At 35.9% G+C, this 19,855-nt stretch overlaps 1 protein-coding gene across 2 annotated transcripts; it reads right to left on the bottom strand.

The window, feature by feature from the left end:
* Nucleotides 1-1,245: 1,245 nt before the first annotated feature.
* LOC121413675 (coiled-coil domain-containing protein 60-like) lies at nucleotides 1,246-19,608 on the bottom strand. 2 transcript variants are annotated; one of them, XM_041606595.1, is made up of 17 exons: nucleotides 18,832-19,608; nucleotides 17,860-18,038; nucleotides 16,924-16,993; nucleotides 16,256-16,383; nucleotides 14,136-14,186; nucleotides 13,361-13,594; nucleotides 12,683-12,793; nucleotides 12,058-12,169; nucleotides 11,462-11,485; nucleotides 9,412-9,604; nucleotides 8,719-8,779; nucleotides 5,760-5,835; nucleotides 5,007-5,107; nucleotides 4,357-4,500; nucleotides 3,242-3,400; nucleotides 2,473-2,662; nucleotides 1,246-1,903 (listed from the first exon to the last, which is right to left on the bottom strand). In XM_041606595.1, the coding sequence occupies exons 1-17, from the start codon at nucleotides 19,234-19,236 to the stop codon at nucleotides 1,790-1,792; spliced, it is 2,352 nt and encodes a 783-aa protein (XP_041462529.1). In that variant the 5' UTR covers nucleotides 19,237-19,608; the 3' UTR covers nucleotides 1,246-1,789. The 2 variants fall into 2 exon arrangements, with proteins under 2 accessions (XP_041462529.1, XP_041462530.1); XM_041606596.1 differs by lacking the exon at nucleotides 11,462-11,485.
* Nucleotides 19,609-19,855: the final 247 nt, after the last annotated feature.

Below are 19,855 nucleotides of genomic sequence, written 5' to 3'. Positions count from 1 at the left end.
AGGAACTCGACAGGACAGCATTTTGCTGGTAAACGCCAAGCTGGTATGTAACCAATTACCTAGGAAACAGGTTAATCGGTTATAATGGCTGACCTTATAGATGACAGATATTACTCTTGGGCCTTTTTATCACAGCGGAGACAATGGCAGAGTGGGGATTCAAACTCACAACCTTGCGATTATGAGTCCAATGCTCCAACCACTGGACCAAACGACCTAAATATGTATATCTTGTATTATAAAATTACAAAGATGCTCTCTCTTCCTCTATTGTATAGGTTGCAAGTTAAAGTTTGATTGCAATTCACATTGTTGCACAATTTCTTTAAAATTAGCAAATTTCAGGTTCTGATTTTCAGATGCATAATATAATACTGTAATCATAACTTTAATCTGTATTCTGAAGTAAATTAAATTAGAAAGAGAAATTACAACCCACTTTTACATTTGCAGATTGCATATCATAATTTCATACAAATATAATTATGTATCAAATATTAGGAAGTACAATCAACATCAATGATCAACATCATCGTTTTACAACACATGATTCAATAAATGAACTTTACACTACATATATCACATATACATGCGCACACATACCGAATTCTGACACATAAACGAGACCTTAAAAAACAACTTATTGGTCTTCGCATTAATAATTGCACAGTAGAAAAAAAAACTACAGTAGTCTTTTAAAAAACAAATGACCAGAAGAATATTAGGAAGGCATTTGATTAAAAAGGTATTCGATTAAAAAAAGATTTTTTTCATTCTTTAATAATCTATGTTGGTAGTAATGGATTCAAAATAACTAAATGTCTTTTTTTCTGAAAATCTAATTTCGCTACTAATTCTACTGGAAGCTGGAAAAATACTGAGAACTTCTATTCATACATCCCTGTCTGAATACTATTGATTGGTTGGTTGGATGTACCAGTTGAAAATAGTGAAACCTGCTGACAATGATAGAGGGTAAGTAGGCTCGCTGAACCAATCAGCGTCCCATAACACAAAGAGTTACAATTGATCCGATCTATTGTAACTACAGAAAGCCAGCAATGTCAACATCTAAGATATACTTTTGGTCAAAGTATGTTCTAGAAATTATGTATATTCATATATTCACAGTTTTTTGACAATCCTGTTTGCTTCCCTTTGTTCACAAAAGACATTGAGCAAATTTCCTAAAGAGAAAATTATGACATTGATGGATTTCCATATAATTGAGATTAATTGGATCGATCGTAACTCTTTGTCTGGTGGGGCCCCGGAGTCTGTTTCATAAAATGCATCTATTGTAGATTTGCCATTATTGTAACTACCATAGATCCCTTTCTTGCAATTGGCTGCTGAATGCTATTACTTTAGTAGTTGCCATAAAGGCAAAGTTACAATAATTGTGACTCTTTATGAAATGGACCCCTGGTGACCATATACTACTAACTTGGTAAAGGCTTGTATGTCATTGCCAAGTTGGCTAGGTGTTCTTGCCTGTTACCTATCAAGTCTTGTCTACAGGTTTCACAGGGCCCTGTAACACAAAACTTTGATTTGATCATCGGGCTGATTTTTAGGTTTGATCACATTGATCGTTATGTACTATCAATCACATCAGTCATAAGATCGATTGCTAAACTTTAATTACAGGCCTACTACCTTCAACATAAACCATGAAGTGTCACATCCCACGATCTCCTAATTCCAAATCAAAGAGGACAAACTAAATACTTTGAATTGATCTGCTTCTTAAGGGGGGCAAATTTTTACCCCTCTGCCGACGATGGGATTATGACGTGGTAGCCGGTGGTGCACTCTTGGATCTTGCAATGTTGGGCATTTCTGCTTGGTACCATGCCTCAAACTCCTCCACTGCCATGCCGACAACCTTCTCTCGAACAAACTGTGAAAGATATAACAGATAACTATGTTACCATTTAGATTGCCAAGAGAAAGAGACCAAACACTTTATAGAGGTAAATGCAGCAAAGCATCTGACACAGAATATATATTTTAAAAAGGCTATCTTCCATTACTATTATATATTCAAACCCCATAAAGAGAGCACTTTGTGTGGAAAGAGTACCATTTCGCGCATTCAAAATACACAAATGGCACGTTATGCCAGCTTGCGAATATTCTCTCTTGTGGACTTACAGGACTGTGTTATTTCTACACTATACTTATCTCCTTAATTATAGAGAATGGAATTCTTGATTTTTTTTCTTTTATGAAAGACAACGCTGAGAGATAAAATTGAAAATGGCTCTTTTTGAAAGCAACACTTCACAAATGGTTCTATGGTTATTTCAAGAATAAAACGGGAGGGATGATCAATATATGCATGAATATTGGGTAAGGCATCAACAATCACAATTGAGAATGTCTTGCAGAAACATGTGAATCTACATGTATATAGGCAGTTCCAATTTCATGTAAGGTTAAATTATGTAAGGCAAACAGCAATCTCACCTCTATGGCAGCACTAATGTCCGGTGAGCAGATCTCCCAATGCCTCAGACCAGCTAAGACATTGAGAAACTTCTGTGGCGTGGCTTTCCTACTCTCAATCTTTCCAAGACTCTGTAGTTTGTCCAAGATGGCCATGCAAGGTCTGTCGTTGTTGATGTCTGCAGGAAGGTTCCGCACCAACTCTTGATACCTGTGGGCAGGGATAAATGGAGAGTTAACAGTGCTATATTCCGTTCATAATAAAAAAAATGATAATTTTCCTACCTGTAGCTTTACACAATCTACAAAAAAAGTCCTTATCATGCAGTCACTCACTACAATCTCTTTACATTCTTTTTAAACAACGATTTTCATAAGACGGGGGGGGGGGGCATGATAATAAACCAGGCTAAAGAATGCTTATTAGGGGCGTTTTTCTTTCTTCTGTTTATTCCAGATAACTTTTCATATTCAAACCAGTGGTAATTTCATGGGGGCTTTACCAGAGGCTAAACTTCCCTAAAGTCATTTGATTTTTATTTTGCTATATAGCGACAATCCCCTGCATCAACCTCTGGTAGTACTACAATGCTGTAATGTGAGTCATGTAAATGATAGGACATGTTCAAGTCTCTGTGTTATCCTTATCCAGGTAGGAAGTCAATTTTTTTAATACTTAGTGCCCGATCAGGGAAGCTAAGCTAAAGTTATAGTATGCAGCGCTTAGAAACATTGTATGAAGCACTGTATAAAATGTTTAAATTAGAACCACCACTACCCAACAACTCACCATTTGCTTTCATCTTCCAGTTTTTTCTTTCGTTTATTTTCTTCCGCTAGCAGTTCATCTTTATCCTGCCCAGCCTCTTTGAGCAGGGCCAGTTGGGAGCTGATGTGGACATTGGTTCGGATCGACTGGAACTTATTCTCACTCCTTTCAAGTCGTTTCCTGGAAAGGTAGAAATAGTAAAAGTTTGTAAAGTAAAGTCACAAAAATTCAGAAACCTATGGTAAGTGGCTTTATTAGTAATAATGAACTGTTAAAACCACCTAATAGAGATGAAATGTGACAAACCTGGCAGGTGTTTCGTAAAGTTATAAAATTACCTAATGCATGACTAATGACCAATTCTTGTGCTCAATATTCCCTAGTTAGCTGACTTGGCAACTAAGAACATGGTCCAATTGTGCATAAAACAATGCATGATTTTACGGACAGCGTTATGCAACACCCAGCTGGCCATTGGTATTAAGAGGGCGTGGACTAGTCTGGGCCCTGTTGCATTATGGTAACTTTGCCTTGCAATGATAACTTGCATGGAATCCTTGATTTTGATTGGCTGTTGATTATCATTCCATTGGTAGTTACCATTGGATGGAAGATCAACCATGATAGCAACTTTTATGCAACAGGGCCCTGCATGGTCCCCAGGACTGGATGCCCATTTCATGAAAATCGTCACCACTGACAATTTTAATTAATCCTCCGTTTTGATTGGCTGGGAAGTTCTGGGAATAGTATCAAGTCATGTTTTGGTATCGACATGCACATAACATTTGATGTATAATCTCATTGATTAATGTGCAAAAGAGAGAGAGCATCTCCTGAGCATGATCGGACCAATCTGAAGATGCCCTATATAATAAAAGCAATTAAGAATTCAAGTATGATATTAATTCAGATTTTAAACCTTTGTGAAACATGTTCCTGGTCTCTGACTTTTTACATGGTTACTGTCCAGAGAATTAAAACTTCACATTTTTTTTATTAAATAGTATGCAGGAGAGCATACCCCCAAGTCATTATCATTGACAGCAACTTCTTGGCCTTATTACAAGCAGTAAAACAAGGGGGCAATCCAAAAAAAACCAATAATTGGACAAGGTTTTGTTCATTTTACTCACTTTTCCATGGCTTCTAGCTTGTCATGAAGCATGAGGGCCTGATCTTCAGTGACATCAGCAAACTGGGTTCTGAGTTCCTTGGCTAGATAGAGATGCTTTCGGCTTGGAAAGATGGGCTTGAACTCTTGGTTTCTTATTGGAGCACTGAAAAATAAAATTGTCAATAGGAAACCGTGGTGGATTAAAATGAAGGTATATGTTCAGCACATGTCACATGCACTTCTTAAGTAAAATAAACTTGCATTTTTGCCCTCTTTATGAATATCATTTACCAGTTTCCCCTCCTTCTTAAGCAATAGCATGTGAAAAGAGTCAGCTGCCACATATTCCATAATGGGAGCCTTTGGTTGTTGTTTTTTTCTAGTGAGTACAATAAAATAATTGCATTGTATTTTGAAGTGACACCCATTTATCCTCATCTGAGTGTTTCTTAAAATTTGTCAAAAATTTATTTGTGTCACTCCTTTTATAATCTCAAGCAATAATGTATATTATATTCACTATCTACAGATTCTACATGTCTGTAAGAAAATTTTCAAAGTAGAATCCTATATAAAATTGTTTTCTTATATCTCCTTTGAATAAATTCCCATACAGCCAACCACGGTTAGAATTATTAATTAGACTTTGAAACTATTATCACACAGTACCTTTGTGATCTATGTAGTTTCCTATTGGTAGAAGCCACCCATGTGCTAACTTGTCTCTCCCTTGGTCTTTCCTGCTTGTCTTTCTCCTCTAGGTCTTGTTTCTATGAAGAAGATAAAAAAGAAATAAAAGTGATGGCCGAGGATGTCCATTGATAGGCCTCATTGCCCTTTACACTGGCCTAAGATATTTTTGTGCCATCTTTAATATTCCCATCTGTGCTGTAATGTACTATTGTGCTTCTTTGAATAGTGGCCTTTCCCTAAAAATGTCAAAATTTAAGGCCTAAATGTTACACAAAATAAGTTAACAGCATGCAGTAAATCTGCAATGCACGATATTGTCATTTTATGATTTCAAAAGTTTACCCTGAGTAATCTTGTCTCCCAGTTTGAAACTAATTTGTTTCATGCAGAGGCAAGGCTTGTTTAACTTGATTTGTAATAGCACTTAAATTCTGCAACTCCAACAGTCTTCATTAGTGTGATAAAAATAGATCCTAATGATATTAATATCTCTTTTATATGTATATTGGTACAATTCCTCAACATTGAAAAATATGAGAGTATTCATTCCTTTATCATGAAATGGCACTTAAAAATGAAAAAAAAAGAAAACATCCCCAAAATACAATATTAACAATGTCATTAATCCAATGAACTTATCAGTTTCAATGACCATGCATTCTCATTCATTTCAGACACTGGAAACTACATGAAAATGGTAAATTTGTCCAAGGCAGATTAAATACTCACAGATAACTTATTGACAACTGATCCACTTCTCTTCGAAGAAGGGGTCGCTGTTCTTTCACTCAACACAGAGGGAGATCTGTAAGATTTTGAAACACAAACGGAAATGATAAACAAGAGATACCGGTACTCACAGAATACTCCTGTATCAAATTCTCTCAAAATACAAGGTTAGTGTAATACATGTAGTTGTCCACTGCAAAAGCAGTCTTGGTTGTGAGAATGAAACATACTATTAGTATGAGGTTTGGTGTCAGGTTTGTAACATTTGTAAACATGTGTACGCCATTTGATTTATATTTGATGTTATAGTGTTATAGCGCCATCTGCGTCTGTCATGCGACAACTCGTCTGTCCTACACTTCGGTTAATTACGGTTAATAAAAGTATTGATCTCCAACTACAAAGTTGCAACTGTGTCTTAATTTATTGTCGTGCTGGCCGCTATTGGGATTCACTCACGCCTGATTTTTTTTCTGAGGCCACGTTTGAAGGACTTTGCTGAGAGGAAAACAGCTGGTTGCACCGTAAAAGTAAGTTTACCGTGAACGAGTAGTTGGTTAGATCTAGCCGTAAGTAGTGTCGGTCCCACAGCCTTACAATGGCGTGTAGTATGCCGAAAGTACCTAAGCAATGGTGCTTGGGTAAAATTGAATCCATTACATCCTTTGAAGGATGGAGGCAGAATCTTTTGTACACTTTGAATCTTGATCCTAACTTTGCTTTCTTCCTTTCTGAGTCGGTAACATGGGGTAAGAAAACAAAAGCTAACCCCACAAGGGGTTTCATAGATGACAATCCCTCTGTTCCTTCAGAATTACGCAAAACTGCTCAACAGAAAGCGAACCTACTTGATCTTATGCTAGGTCAGATTGCTAACTTTTGTCCCGTCATTGCTAGAAATTCTATTGTCCGCAATTCCACTTCTTTGAACGACATTTGGGCCACTATTAGACTTCACTATGGCTTTCAGGCAACAGGCGCTCATTTTTTTTATTTTTGCGAGATCAAGCTGGAATCTGATGAGCGGCCAGAAGATTTATATCAGAGATTACTTGCCTTTGTCGAGGACAATTTGTTGACAGTTGGAAGTGGTATTACCCATCATGGTGATCCCATCTTGGATGATGAAGAACTTTCGCCTTCCATTGGGAAATTCATTGTTCTGCAGTGGCTTCGCCTTTTGCACCCTGACCTCCCCCAGGTGGTGAAGCAACGGTACGGCACAGAACTCCGTTCACGTACACTTGCATCCCTCAAACCTGAAATTTCTCAGGCTCTTACTAGTCTTTTGGAGTCAGTTGAATGTTCCAGGGCGATGCGTACAGCGGCTTTTCCGCCCCGTGGTCGTAGTCTGACTGCTCCCAAGCGTACTCAGTCTCGAACCCCGGCGAAGTTCCGTCCCAGGCCTTCCAAATCTTGTCCACTCTGCGTTCAGGCTGGCCGTCCTAGTGACCATTTTTTGAGTGTCTGTCCTTACCTTCCAGACTCCGATTGGCAGTACATGGCTAAGGCCAGGCAGGTTGCCAAAATTTTTGATGATGGTGGTTCCGATGATTTTGACGGTGAGGTTGACCCCCAGGAGTCATGTGACGAGGCTTGTTTGTCACCAGACCCTGGCCGTGGAGGTACTTCTTCCACACTGCGTGTCCAAGTTCGCCAGTCTCCTTATTTTGACGCATTTTATGATCATCATGCTGTTCGTATCACCCTCGACAGTGGTGCTACTGGGAATATGATGCGTGCTTCTACGGCCCGAGTATTAGGTTGTAACGTGTCCTCCACCACCCAGTCAGCTCATCAGGCTGATGGGTCCTCCCCGCTGCAGGTTTGTGGTGAAACCCGTTTCACCGTTTGTCGTGGCAATCATGAGTTCCATTTTGAAGGATTGGTCATTGAGAACCTTGATGTTGACGTTTTGGCTGGTACTCCATTCATGGAAAGGAATGATGTGGCCATCAGGCCAGCAAGGAGGGAGATTTCCTTGGCTGATGGTACTGTGTTCAGTTACGGTTCCTGTAGTAAGCCTAAGGCTGGTCATGCAGTGCGTCGCGCATTTGTCCTTCGTGCCCCTTCTCAAACTACTACTATTTGGCCAGGTGAATTCCTTGAGTTTTCCCTACCTCCTGAGTTTTTTGCTGATGGACACTATTTTTTGGTGTATATCTTTTGTTTTTTATGCATTTTTGCAGCTTTAACTTTTTGGGTGTACTTATGCATGCTAATGGGTTTTTTAATGCGTCTAGCTTTTTTTCAGCTACCAAACAAACGAAAACAGCAAGCCAGCTCTATTTAACGATTTTGATTCTAATTTGATAGTTTATTGCTGTCAGGATCCTCACCTTACCAAACGAATACCTTTTCTCACTCCAGCTAATTCGCCTACTACCAATTGCTGCTCATTTTTGTGCTTGTGATAAGTTATGCTGCGCATTTAGTTTTTTTTGGTTATTATTTTCGGTTTTGTGTGATGTCCCATCTGTGGGTATGTCTTTGCGCTAATGTTTGCGTATTTTCTTTGCAGTTGTTTGCGAGTTTACACTTTTATATTTTGACAATACTTTTACAAAGCTTTTTGCCTTGGATCATTGCAAAATTCTTTTCGTTTACATAAGGAAAAAGTGGTTACGCCATTTGATTTATATTTGATGTTATAGTGTTATAGCGCCATCTGCGTCTGTCATGCGACAACTCGTCTGTCCTACACTTCGGTTAATTACGGTTAATAAAAGTATTGATCTCCAACTACAAAGTTGCAACTGTGTCTTAATTTATTGTCGGTAAGTCATCTTTCCCTTTACATGTATATACAGCTTTCCATGGGAGCATATTGACAAAGACCTTAAGCAATACATATGTGATGGAATCATCCATCAAAATAGTATAAATGCCATTATATGACCAAGTAATTAATGAGCTTTAGAAGATAAAAACTTGCAGTTCTAAAAGCTGAATACCTCACCTGTGTAATTTCCCTGGTGTATCCCCTCCCTGTATTGAAACACTGTCGGGAATTTCAGCCACTGTATAAAAAGAGAAGTTTCTCAACATGAGTGCATCACAAAACAATTGAATAAGGCTGCACTTACAACAGTAATGTTTTTCAAAAGAAATATATTGTATCATACTGTCAAATTTACTCATTTCACCATCAGAGCATAATTATAACCTATTACCAAAAGCCCTGAAATACCCTTTTCTACATTACTCTAAAAATCAAACGCACCTCAGTTTTTAACCAATCAGAAGCCTGCATTTAAGACTTGTGTAAGATGTCTATGAGTTGGGTTTAAACACAGCATTTTGTCTGCAACAATTTCCAGATCCATTCTGCCATCCTCTGACAAAAGGAAGCAACTCTGATTCTTTTGAAAATTTATTTTTTTCTTGATTTGGGATTTTTTCTGTATGCTATTCAGGATGCTAAAGGAATTGCAGCTGCATATCCCTCAACTTCTGAAATAAGCAAATATCTTTATATATTTCAAGAAAATGACAATGACACTCATTCCACAGATTTGCTTCCTGTTAGTGGATGTCAGCATATACCCTGCATTCAAAAGTTTACTGACCCATCTTCTAAGTCAATATTACATTTCTATAATATATGGCAGAATATCATAGATACACTGTATCTGATATAAATCATTCTTACATTTATCTGCAGCCTCTAAGAATGAACTCGCCGTATCTTCAGCCTTTGGCGAGAGAGGGCTTTGGTCAACTGAACTTTGACCCATCGCTGATGCCGCTCGGTTAGCCGTACTATTTGCGGAGAGACGACGCAACGTCCGTGAGAAACCTGAATTTTGAGTGGAAAGCAAGCCTCTTGCCGGGGAACGTGATTTCTGTTTTAAAAGTGAAAAAATTATGAAATGGATTGAAAAATTATTAAAAGTTTCTTGATATATTGAGTGTACAACTACTTTTAGAGATATCAAGAATATTGTTTTACACTGATAGAAAAAAATGTGTTTTCTCTCAAACTGATATCAAAACATAACCAAAAGACCTCTACAGAGTTTTTAAAGAGAGGTGTTTATTGAATTCACCGTTCAAAATTTAATTTTAAATGCCAAAAACTTTAAAAGTTATAATTCTCAATAGTGGCAAAAATTATTTTACAAATATGCAGCAATAAGAATTTAATCTCTTTGTGGAAAATATGCATATGACAAAGAAATATTTACATTCCATCACAAATGAATCAAAAGTAAATGGTAATAATCAACAACAAAAAAGCAAGTGAGGACTCTCAGGAAGATAAAAAAAAACCAACATCCACACAAAACAAAAACTGTTTGTCACACCTCTCAAGAAGAGTATATAAGACTGTAATAAGAATAAAAACAAATCAATATTAGTGATTGATTTGACAAACACATAAAAGAGGTGCATGCAAGCAAATAAACTGAGACGATTCAACCATACATCAAATACTTAAACATCAATGGTAAACAAAAGATGCCATAAACAAACCCATTAACACATTTGAAATATTAAGTTCATGCACTAGAAAATAATAGAAAAATAAGAAATAATGTATTCCCCAGCCAAAAGTACAGGTAAACACAATCAAACATTTTTTTTTACTAAACTTCAGTGTACATTCAGTGCCCAAAGTCCTTGATTTATGACTCTAATGGACCATTGTAGCACTTAATAGGGTCAAAAGTAAATTTGATTATACCATTTACAAAGATGTTTCTGAAGATATAACATACTGTACAATAATAATTGATGTTCATGCAATGTGACAAACAAAACTAAACATCAACCAAAAAGGTGTGCAAAACTAATAGTTCATTTAAACATTTTAAGCTATCAGTATCAATGTGCATGCACATCTATATCCTTGATTAAACGGTAATATTACCAGTTTTTACCAAAATCTTGCCACAATTCCATCATATTTCCTAACAAGTGAAATGATGATTTATTGCAATGTTTTATTCAGATTTTGAAAATAATATTTGTGCAAAAAAGTACACATAGATTCATTCATACAGGTAGAAATAATATAAATCCCACACACAAGAAAATTGAGAAAACAAAGTTGAGAGAATGAAAATTACCTAAATGTTCAGCATCAGAAGTATGATTTTTTTGTATAAATAACTCAAAATAGAGTTTGGGAATCTGGGACCTGTTTCATAAAAAAAAATGTTGTAATATAACAAATTTGCAATAACATAAAATCCTACGATCTGATTGGCTGATAGTAAATTTGTTTTAGAAATTGCCGGTTTTGTTTTTAGAACATGTCTTTAGAAAATTGAACCCTGGTCCCTTTAACAAGCAGAGTAATAAATTATGGGGGGTGTGTTATTTTGTTTTCATTTTATCAATAATTGATCATAGTCACTCACAATAATCAATGCAATCATTTCTACAAATCAGCCCTACAATTGCCAACTTTATATTTATGTTACAGGACCCAGTCTTAATCAATTGCTCTTTTTTCACCATCTCAATCCTTGGTACCAAACAATTTGAGAAGGAAAAGAAAATGCAACTTGGATGTAAAAACTCTTTTGGGAAAGAAGTTCAAACTAAATTAGGGGAATACCATCACAAAGCAAAACAGATATTGAAATTATAATTGAAAGTTATCAATCAAAACATTGAAATAGGGTAGATTGTTAGTATCATGCAAAGAAAACAAGTCCTGACACATTCACAGAAGAGCACAAAACTCATTTTACCTGGAATAAATTAGGCAAGCCAGCCTGTTGGGGGGGGGGGTTGCAAAGGGAGAGCAGTGGAAAATTGGACATATCAATATACGATAGAAAAATAACATGCAACATGTATGCATCATTGAAAGGTAATGGCAGTTAAAATTACTATAAACGAACTCGGGGGGGGGGGGGGGGGATATGTAAGACGAAGACACATACATGTACATATATATACTAAACAATTTTTACATATATACTACATGATTCGGCACAAATGAAAATGGAACATAACAAAATGAGCAATTGATAGCAGATGAACAATTAAATATTTCATGCAGCAATCTCATACAAATATCATTACTATCATCTTGTTTTAATGCAATATTTCATGCAATATGTACTTCAGGGTAATCTGTAATATTTACAATTGAGTAGCACAAAAAAAGAGATTGGAATGTGATGAACTCATCAATTTCTATGAGGAAAGCAAATGATATGGAACAGAACAACACAATCATAAAAGCACAAATTATACTTGTAATATAAAATAGTATTTATAAACATCTTCATATTAATGAAAAGAAAAGGGGTATGAGGGGAAGAAAGAAAATGACCCTTACCAGATGACCAGCACCCTCGGCCGATATGAAAGCATTCCATCTCGTGTCTAAAGCCTTCTCTTTTCTTAATCTCTGGACAGTGGTTTTACAATATGATCGGTTCTCCATATCCCTGCAAACAAAAACAATGATGCCAAGACGAAAATAACTAAGATGTACAGTATGTATGTTAAGCAAATGTTGACTGAAAAGTATTATTATACATGTACTAAAATAAATTAATGTAAAACAAGGTGAAGTTGCACTGCCTTTCAAATTTTTGGCAATCAATGTTCCAGATTCGTATCATTCTCTTAAAATTAGTTTTGAACAGGCCAATACAAATTGAAAATTGAACAGAACAGAGTGTGCTTAGCAACACCAGTCATAAGTGCCTTATAAATGTTATGTATCATTATTATAAAATTGCCCTCATAATGTTAAAATATATATATATATTTAAAAAATAACCCATGTACAATGCGTGAACAACCAAAGATCTTAGCTGCTTTGGCTTTCAATAAAGTATAAATTACCAATAACAACAATAGGATAAATTTGAACTACACAGAAAAATCAAATTATATTTTTTAAACCACATTTTCTCACTTTTTTTTACAAGGGGGGGGGGGGGGCTGCTCCTTACCTATATTTAATTTTCCAGCATTTACTGATGGGCTCCATAGCAGCAGGAGGCTCTATCATCATAGCTTCTAAGATCCAATTCACTGCACACATCTGACGAAATATCGCTTTCCTGGATAAATAATATATAAAAAAATATCCCTCAAGTATATTAGGAAATGTTTAAGAAAATCAATGTTTCTGATGTTATCTTTCATATACATGGATGAAGATCTTCTTGATGAGAGGTATAGATGAAAGTATCTTTAAATGCTCTCATACTTCATAAGAGAAAACAATGAAGATATATCACTAAAATCTTCAAATTGAACAGTCATATAATAGTTATACATACATTTCTACTTGCAAATATTTGTTTCCATCAAAATATTAATGGATGGTTATGGAATGCTTTCACCTTCCTCAAATAGCTTTTTTGTAGGCAATACTTGAATTAAAATGAATCATGGGGCCAAGGGCGAACTAATGAAGAATTGTGGCTAATTCAAGTTGATCTTAAATTGTGAATGCAGGAGTCCTGGAGGGCCATTCATAAATTAGATGAAAAACAAAAATGTTATACTTATTTCACCTCACTTAAAATTCATTTCGATTTCAGTGAATCATACCCCAGGTTACTTTCAAATTGACGACATTGAATTGAGTCAATTCTTTTTCCATAATCTGGAAACATACTTACTTGTCTGTTTCATCCCCGTCTGGATCAATATTGATGTTTGTATGGCAGGGAGTGTAGGGGCGTGGCGGTTCCACCAGTCGCTTGTTCCGCCTCCTCTTGGTGGGTGACGATGCCCCACTCAGGATGGATTTAGATGGGGTCGTTGCCATGGCAGTGGTCATCATGGCGGTGGTAGAGAGGCGAGTTGTATCCCCCTGCTCTGTTTGGTTGTCGGGTACCGTACTAGCTGCATCACTGTATAGAAACAATAATGATGATAATTATATGTATGACAATCACAAATTTCATGATTACTAACAGCAAAAAAAAAGCGGAAAAGCTGTACTTGCAAATAGAAGTATAGAAAAGAATCTTGATATTGTTAAAGGAATTGCATCAAAATGATAGCCTACTAAATGTTTGACATATTTCATGACGGATAACTTGAACAAAATATTTACAGCATGAATTTTGTTTTTTACACTGTCACCAATTTTATGCATTTTTAAACTGATGTCAATATCTTAAAAAAAAATATCTCACTGCTTCACATCTATTCATGTTTTCCTCTTCCCCTTTTCATCTTCCTTTTTTTCATTATTTTCATTTTTTCCTTTTCTTCTTCCTCATCATTCTTTCTTCTCTCCTGTCTCTTTTTTACAATAGATTTCTTGAACCTGTACTTAATACACATGATATACTTATGAACTGAATTATATTTCAATTTGAAATCAATGGAATGGAGGGAGAAGGGAGCTTCACAATACCCTTCCAATGTAAGACCCTTTGTACTTACAATGCAAAAGACACCTCTTTTCTGCTCTCTGCACCTTGATTCATATAAACACTGAAAAATAAACATAGAAACACATTAAACAGGATGTTAATGACTTTATCTTTAAACCCATGGAGAACCAAAAGAAAACTGCAATAAATTAAAACACATCTACTGCATAATCTAATACCCATAAGCTGAAAAGCAAACATGAATTTTCAGATGATAATGGTGCAAGGTTATTGTGCAACAAAGGCCGTGTTTGCAGTACACAGTAGCTCATTTAAATGTCGTTCAAGTCACTGGTGGATACAGGGAGGGGGGGGGCAAAGCCAGCCCGTCCCCCCCCCCCCTCTTGAGAGGCACAATTAAAATTTTTAATGTAAAAATGCTGTTTAAACAGAAGTGTGTGCCCTCCCTTTTGAAAGTGACGACCTTTTTTTATGTCAAATTTTTCCTCAGGGAAAATGTGCCCCCCCCCCTTTGGAAAGTCCTGAATATACCCCTGGTTAATGTGTCAATAGTGAGTTAGTGACTCAACACAAATTCACTAATTTTTGGCATTGCTTTATATGTCTTTAATCAGTGCTGCATGATATCACATTTCAAGTTACCCCAATATTGTCACCACTGATATAGTCAGCCTTAAAGGGAAGTTCACCCTGAAGAAAACTTTGTTGTAAAAATAGCAGAAAAAATAGAAAAAATATTGGTGAGGTTTGAGGAAAATCTGTTAAAGAGTAAGAAAGTTATTACAGTTCAAAATTTGGGATTTGTGACGTCATAAACGAGCAGCTGCCCCATGTGTTATGTAATATAAAATGTATGAATTTCAAATTTTGTATGGTTCCTGATGACTTAATTTTGTTTTCTTTTCATGATCGGGTGTGAAATGATTTGTCTATTGATATACAAAAGTTCCAATGAAAACCTTTTTCAATTTTCTGAGAAAATAACATTTCATTGATTTTTTACCATTCGCTATGTAGGAATGCTGCTCGCATATGACGTCACAAATCAAATAATTGAAATTCTAATAACTTTTTAATTATTTGATGAATTTTTCCCAAACCTTCGGCAATATTTTTTATCATTTTTTCTGCTTTTTTTACAATAAACTTTTTGTCAGGGTGAACTTCCCCTTTAAGGGCAAGTCCACCCCAACAAAAACTTGATTTGAATAAAAAGAAGCATAACACTGAAAATTTCATCAAAATCGGATGTACAGGTACATGTAAAATAAGAAAGTTATGACATTTCAAAATTTCGCATCATTTCACAAAAACAGTTATATGAACGAGCCAGCTACATCCAAATGAGAGAGTCGATGATGTCAATCACTCACTATTTCTCTTGTTTTTTTTATTGTTTGAAATATGAAATATTTTGATTTTCTCGTCATTGTAATGTGAAATGAAGTTTCATTCCTCCCTGAACACGTGGAATTCCATTATTTTAATATTTTGTGCTTCAGGCAAGGAGGTCCTAATCGTCAAATTCGTAAAAATTGAAATATTGTACAGTGTATAATTCAAACAATAAAAAACAAAAGAAATAGTGAGTGAGTGACATCATCAACTCTCATTTGGATGTAACTGGCTCGTTCATATAACTATTTTGTTAAAAATAAGCAAAACTTTGAAATGTCATAACTTTCTTATTTTACATCCGATTTTGATGAAATCTTCAGCATTGTGCTTGTCCGACTTTTCTCTATTGATTCAAATCAACATTTTTCTGAGGTGGACTTGACCTTTAAAGAGCCCCTGATGATTCCCCATTCTCTGCCATGTTGAATCTTATCTAACATTGGGGGATTAGACAATCCACAGTGAAAAGTAGCCCCTTAAAAAATAAAATAAAATTGTCAGGTCAGCCCTTGAAATAGTTCATGATCAGTAATTTCATAGTATTTCCTCCATTTTTGTGTAGGCCTATGTTTCGGGGTAGATTTTTTTATTTTTAATGATAGCAGCAGCTGCAATGAACAGTAAGGACAGTCATTTTATACACTTTAATATCAATTGTATTTGTATGGTCTGCGCTACCCTTACATGTAGTTGACAAAACTCAGTATCAAGCGCATATTTTACCTCATATTGTGATATTTTCATATACTGTGATATGAATCTTTGGCCTACCTAAGACTTTCTTCCTTTTCTAACTCTTCATCTGTCTCTCCTTCATCTGATACTTCCACAACAGCTGGTTGCCATTCCTTCTTCCTTTGTTCTTCTTTTCTCCTTCTTTCATTATGTTCTGCATTCACCTGCATAGTGAATAATAAAAAATAACATTGATGAAAATAGAAATGGCCCCTACAAAAATGGATTGCGATTTCTTTTTTTCACTCCAAATATATGTATCCATATTGGAAATGATTTCTAAATTAATCATCAAAGAAGATCAATACCTCGTGATTTTTTTTATATTTGTATGAGATTAATAGCTCGTGAAGTTCACACACAAACATATATTTTAAGCAATTTGGTGAAAGATCCTACTTGTAAATGGGAGATTTTTTACCTTCTTCTGCTCCTGCAAATTACACTTTGTATTGAACCAAATAGAAAATTAACTGATGTTTCATTACAACCACCATAGATCATATACATGGGGCATGCACTTCAACTTCTTTAGATTTTTCACCACAGCCAGGGTGGGACAAGATGACCCTCTCCTACAGGCTACTACCCCCCCCCCTAAAAAAAATCATGAAAGACATGGCACCCCCCATCTTTATTGCCACAAAATATGTTTTTAATTCTAAAAACAGAAAAACAATAGAATAATGAGAAGGGAGACTCACCCTCAGTTCTTCTTGTTCTCTGATCATAGTAAAGACCCCATGTCCTAGCTTAGCCCATTTCACCATTACTCTGGAAAAAGAAGAAAAAAATGCAACAAAAACACAAATCAGCATCAATATTCCCTTGTCCTCTAGCAAACCATAAAATTCTTTAATCACAGGAAACTTTGCTCTCTTGCAATCAGATGGAAAATTTTAGGAGCTAATAACAATTCAATTATAAATCACTTGTTAAAACACGTCCCTGGTGAGCATTTTACAAAGCATTGTCAGAGGTTTTAATGACAAACTTGGTTTCAGTCAAAATAGGGCTCTTGAAGAGATGAAGAAATTGCTGGAATCATGAATGGAAAAGATTGAAGAGTTTCAATGCCAGATACATGCAATGTAATAACCCCTGATTACAAAAGTATTTTCAACACTTTAAGTACAGGTACTGGTAGTCACCCCAAAATTACTACATGTAAATGAAATGGTGTTCTAGTGAGTATTTCATAAAGTATCTTTACAACAGTATTCAGAAAGAGAATCAAGAAATATCCCCATATAACAAGCATTTTATCAGCCATCTTTTGCAACATTCTCATTCACAAATTTCTTTTTTTGAAAATCAGACAGATCTATGCAAGTCCTTCTGCATATTTGAATGGCCATCATTCATTAAACCTGCCAAATCATTTCATGAAGCACTACCCAGTAGTCTAATGGGGTGTTGCAAGAAACTTGCGATCAATTGCAAGTCAATTTTTGGTCCCTAAATCAATCATATGTCTTGCAGTTAATTGCAAATTAGTGATTGATTGCTAATTCGCTCCTTGAAACAAGAAGTTTAATCCGATTTGCTATAGCTAACGTTGATCTATCAGTTGTAAATTGCAACAGAATATTTGCAATTGGTCGCAAATATTTTCTTGCAACACCCCCTAAATCACATACCTGCCAGTAGAAACTTCCTTATGAAGTGATTTATGATTCTTGTTGTTCCGCCTGACGACAAATTTGTATGGTTTGACTGCATCCGCGCTCTCCTCCTCCCCGTTTCCGCCTTTCCCATCTTTTTTCCCGTCATCCTGCTTCTCACTAGATACTCCCTTTGACTCAGATGCTGAACAGTTCTAGAAAAAGGGAAATTCATACAAAGAAATGTATTACTGCCAATATTAAAATGTGATAATATTAATAGGTTTTTAACTTGCTGTGCACACTACTTATCAGGGCACCTTGTTTATTCTCACTTCATATCACAACTGGCACATACATGTAGGCCCATTAAGCCTTTCGTTTCTGCAAAAAGCTCCTTGGTTTCTGGCAAGTACAACACCGATTCCTTCAGGATTCTTCAATTTAGGAGGAAACAGACTTAAAGAAAAAGACAAAAATTTTCATTTTATAATTTCCAAAGACTTTATAATAGCCCAAAAAGTGTGCTACACATTCTCTGAAGATTTGTTTCAGCCTGAATCTCTGTAGGCATATAGAAACCCATGTCAGGTCAATTATATTATTGATGCAGTTTCTCAAATTATGTAAACCCTTGAAAAACAAAAAAAACAAAATTAAAATGTTTTTGAATTTATCCAAGTTAGGAAGAAAACAAGATTGACCTGGAAACTTGACTACAGGAACAACTGTATTTTTCCAGTAGATGCGGTATAAAGAAAATTACTTTTGAAATGTTAATATCAAAACTTTTCTTGATTGATCAAGAGAGAATTAACATGTATGTAGGCCTAGATCTGCACACTTCATTACAGGCCCCGAAGAATCTGCATCAACATGCAAAAAAAAAATAAAAGCAGAAACATGGTTACTTATAATAATAAAAAAAAACATTTATTACATAAACAGAATAATGGTTAGCCTTATAAGCGTTAGGTCTATTAGTATTTTACATAATATTGTACTTACGTCCCGTTTACTTTGACCAAGCGCAGAGAGAATTAGCTGTTTTTCGTCCAATACTACCGGCCCTCCTAAAAGTTGATAGGGTTTATAATTTACAGAATTATAACCTTGTTCATTCAGCTGTTTTGTCCTTCGTGCATAGTTATCAAGAAAAACATCCTCTCTTGATGGCGAGGCACAATTATAATGGGTACTTGATCGAGCAAGAATTTGAAGACCTTGATGCGACTTCAGCGGCAATGGCTTGGTTTGCAGGACGCCATCCTCTTTCACCGCCAGAACTCCGGGGAAGTATCCGCCAGCCGCGGCGGTGCGGTAAATGTCGTTGACGGCTTCATGCGATTTGACAGGAGCGGTTTTCGACTGGCCATAGTGCCCCTTAACAGGCATTGTTTTCGCGAAAACCATTAATTCTCGACAATTATATTTCTTCAATTAGAATACATTACATTTTCATCCTTTGAAACTAAGTGCACGTTTCAATACATCGCAAAAGATTTCAGAAGACGTCTTCAAGCTCCAAGAATCCAATCGCAATATTGACAGAGGACCGGACCGAATATCATTTCACTCCACTCTCAACTTTGAAGTGATTTTTTTACGTTTTCGTTACTCCTCGATCTTGAAGAAATAACGAGAGTGAGAATCAAAGATTCCTTCCCAATTCCTGCTAACTCCAAATTAAAATTGTCGGAAATTTAGTGATGAATTACACAGCTTTCTTCCACTTGTACATGTAGTTGTACATGTAGTTGTACACAACGGGTGGCCTAGGATTTTTTTGACGAGATAGGGGTAATGATTTTTCACGCTTGCTTACACACCGCAGTGGTAGAGGGTCTCTTCCCTGTCTGTGTATTGTGATCTCTCGTATCTTTTCACCTCCCTCACCAGACAGAAATACGTTCAAAAATACAGCAGTAATTTACACTTAAAACATTATATTTACAAAGAATGGCTTAAACAATATATGAATTTTGATTTTGTAACAAAGAAATTAAGATATTATTTTAAACATAGCACTTTG

This window comes from Lytechinus variegatus, chromosome 4 (assembly GCF_018143015.1).
Source record: "Lytechinus variegatus isolate NC3 chromosome 4, Lvar_3.0, whole genome shotgun sequence".
In the NCBI taxonomy this organism is placed as follows: Eukaryota; Metazoa; Echinodermata; class Echinoidea; order Temnopleuroida; family Toxopneustidae; genus Lytechinus; species Lytechinus variegatus.
Note: the sequence above shows the minus strand (reverse complement) of the source record. Positions and strands in the feature narration are given on the sequence as shown.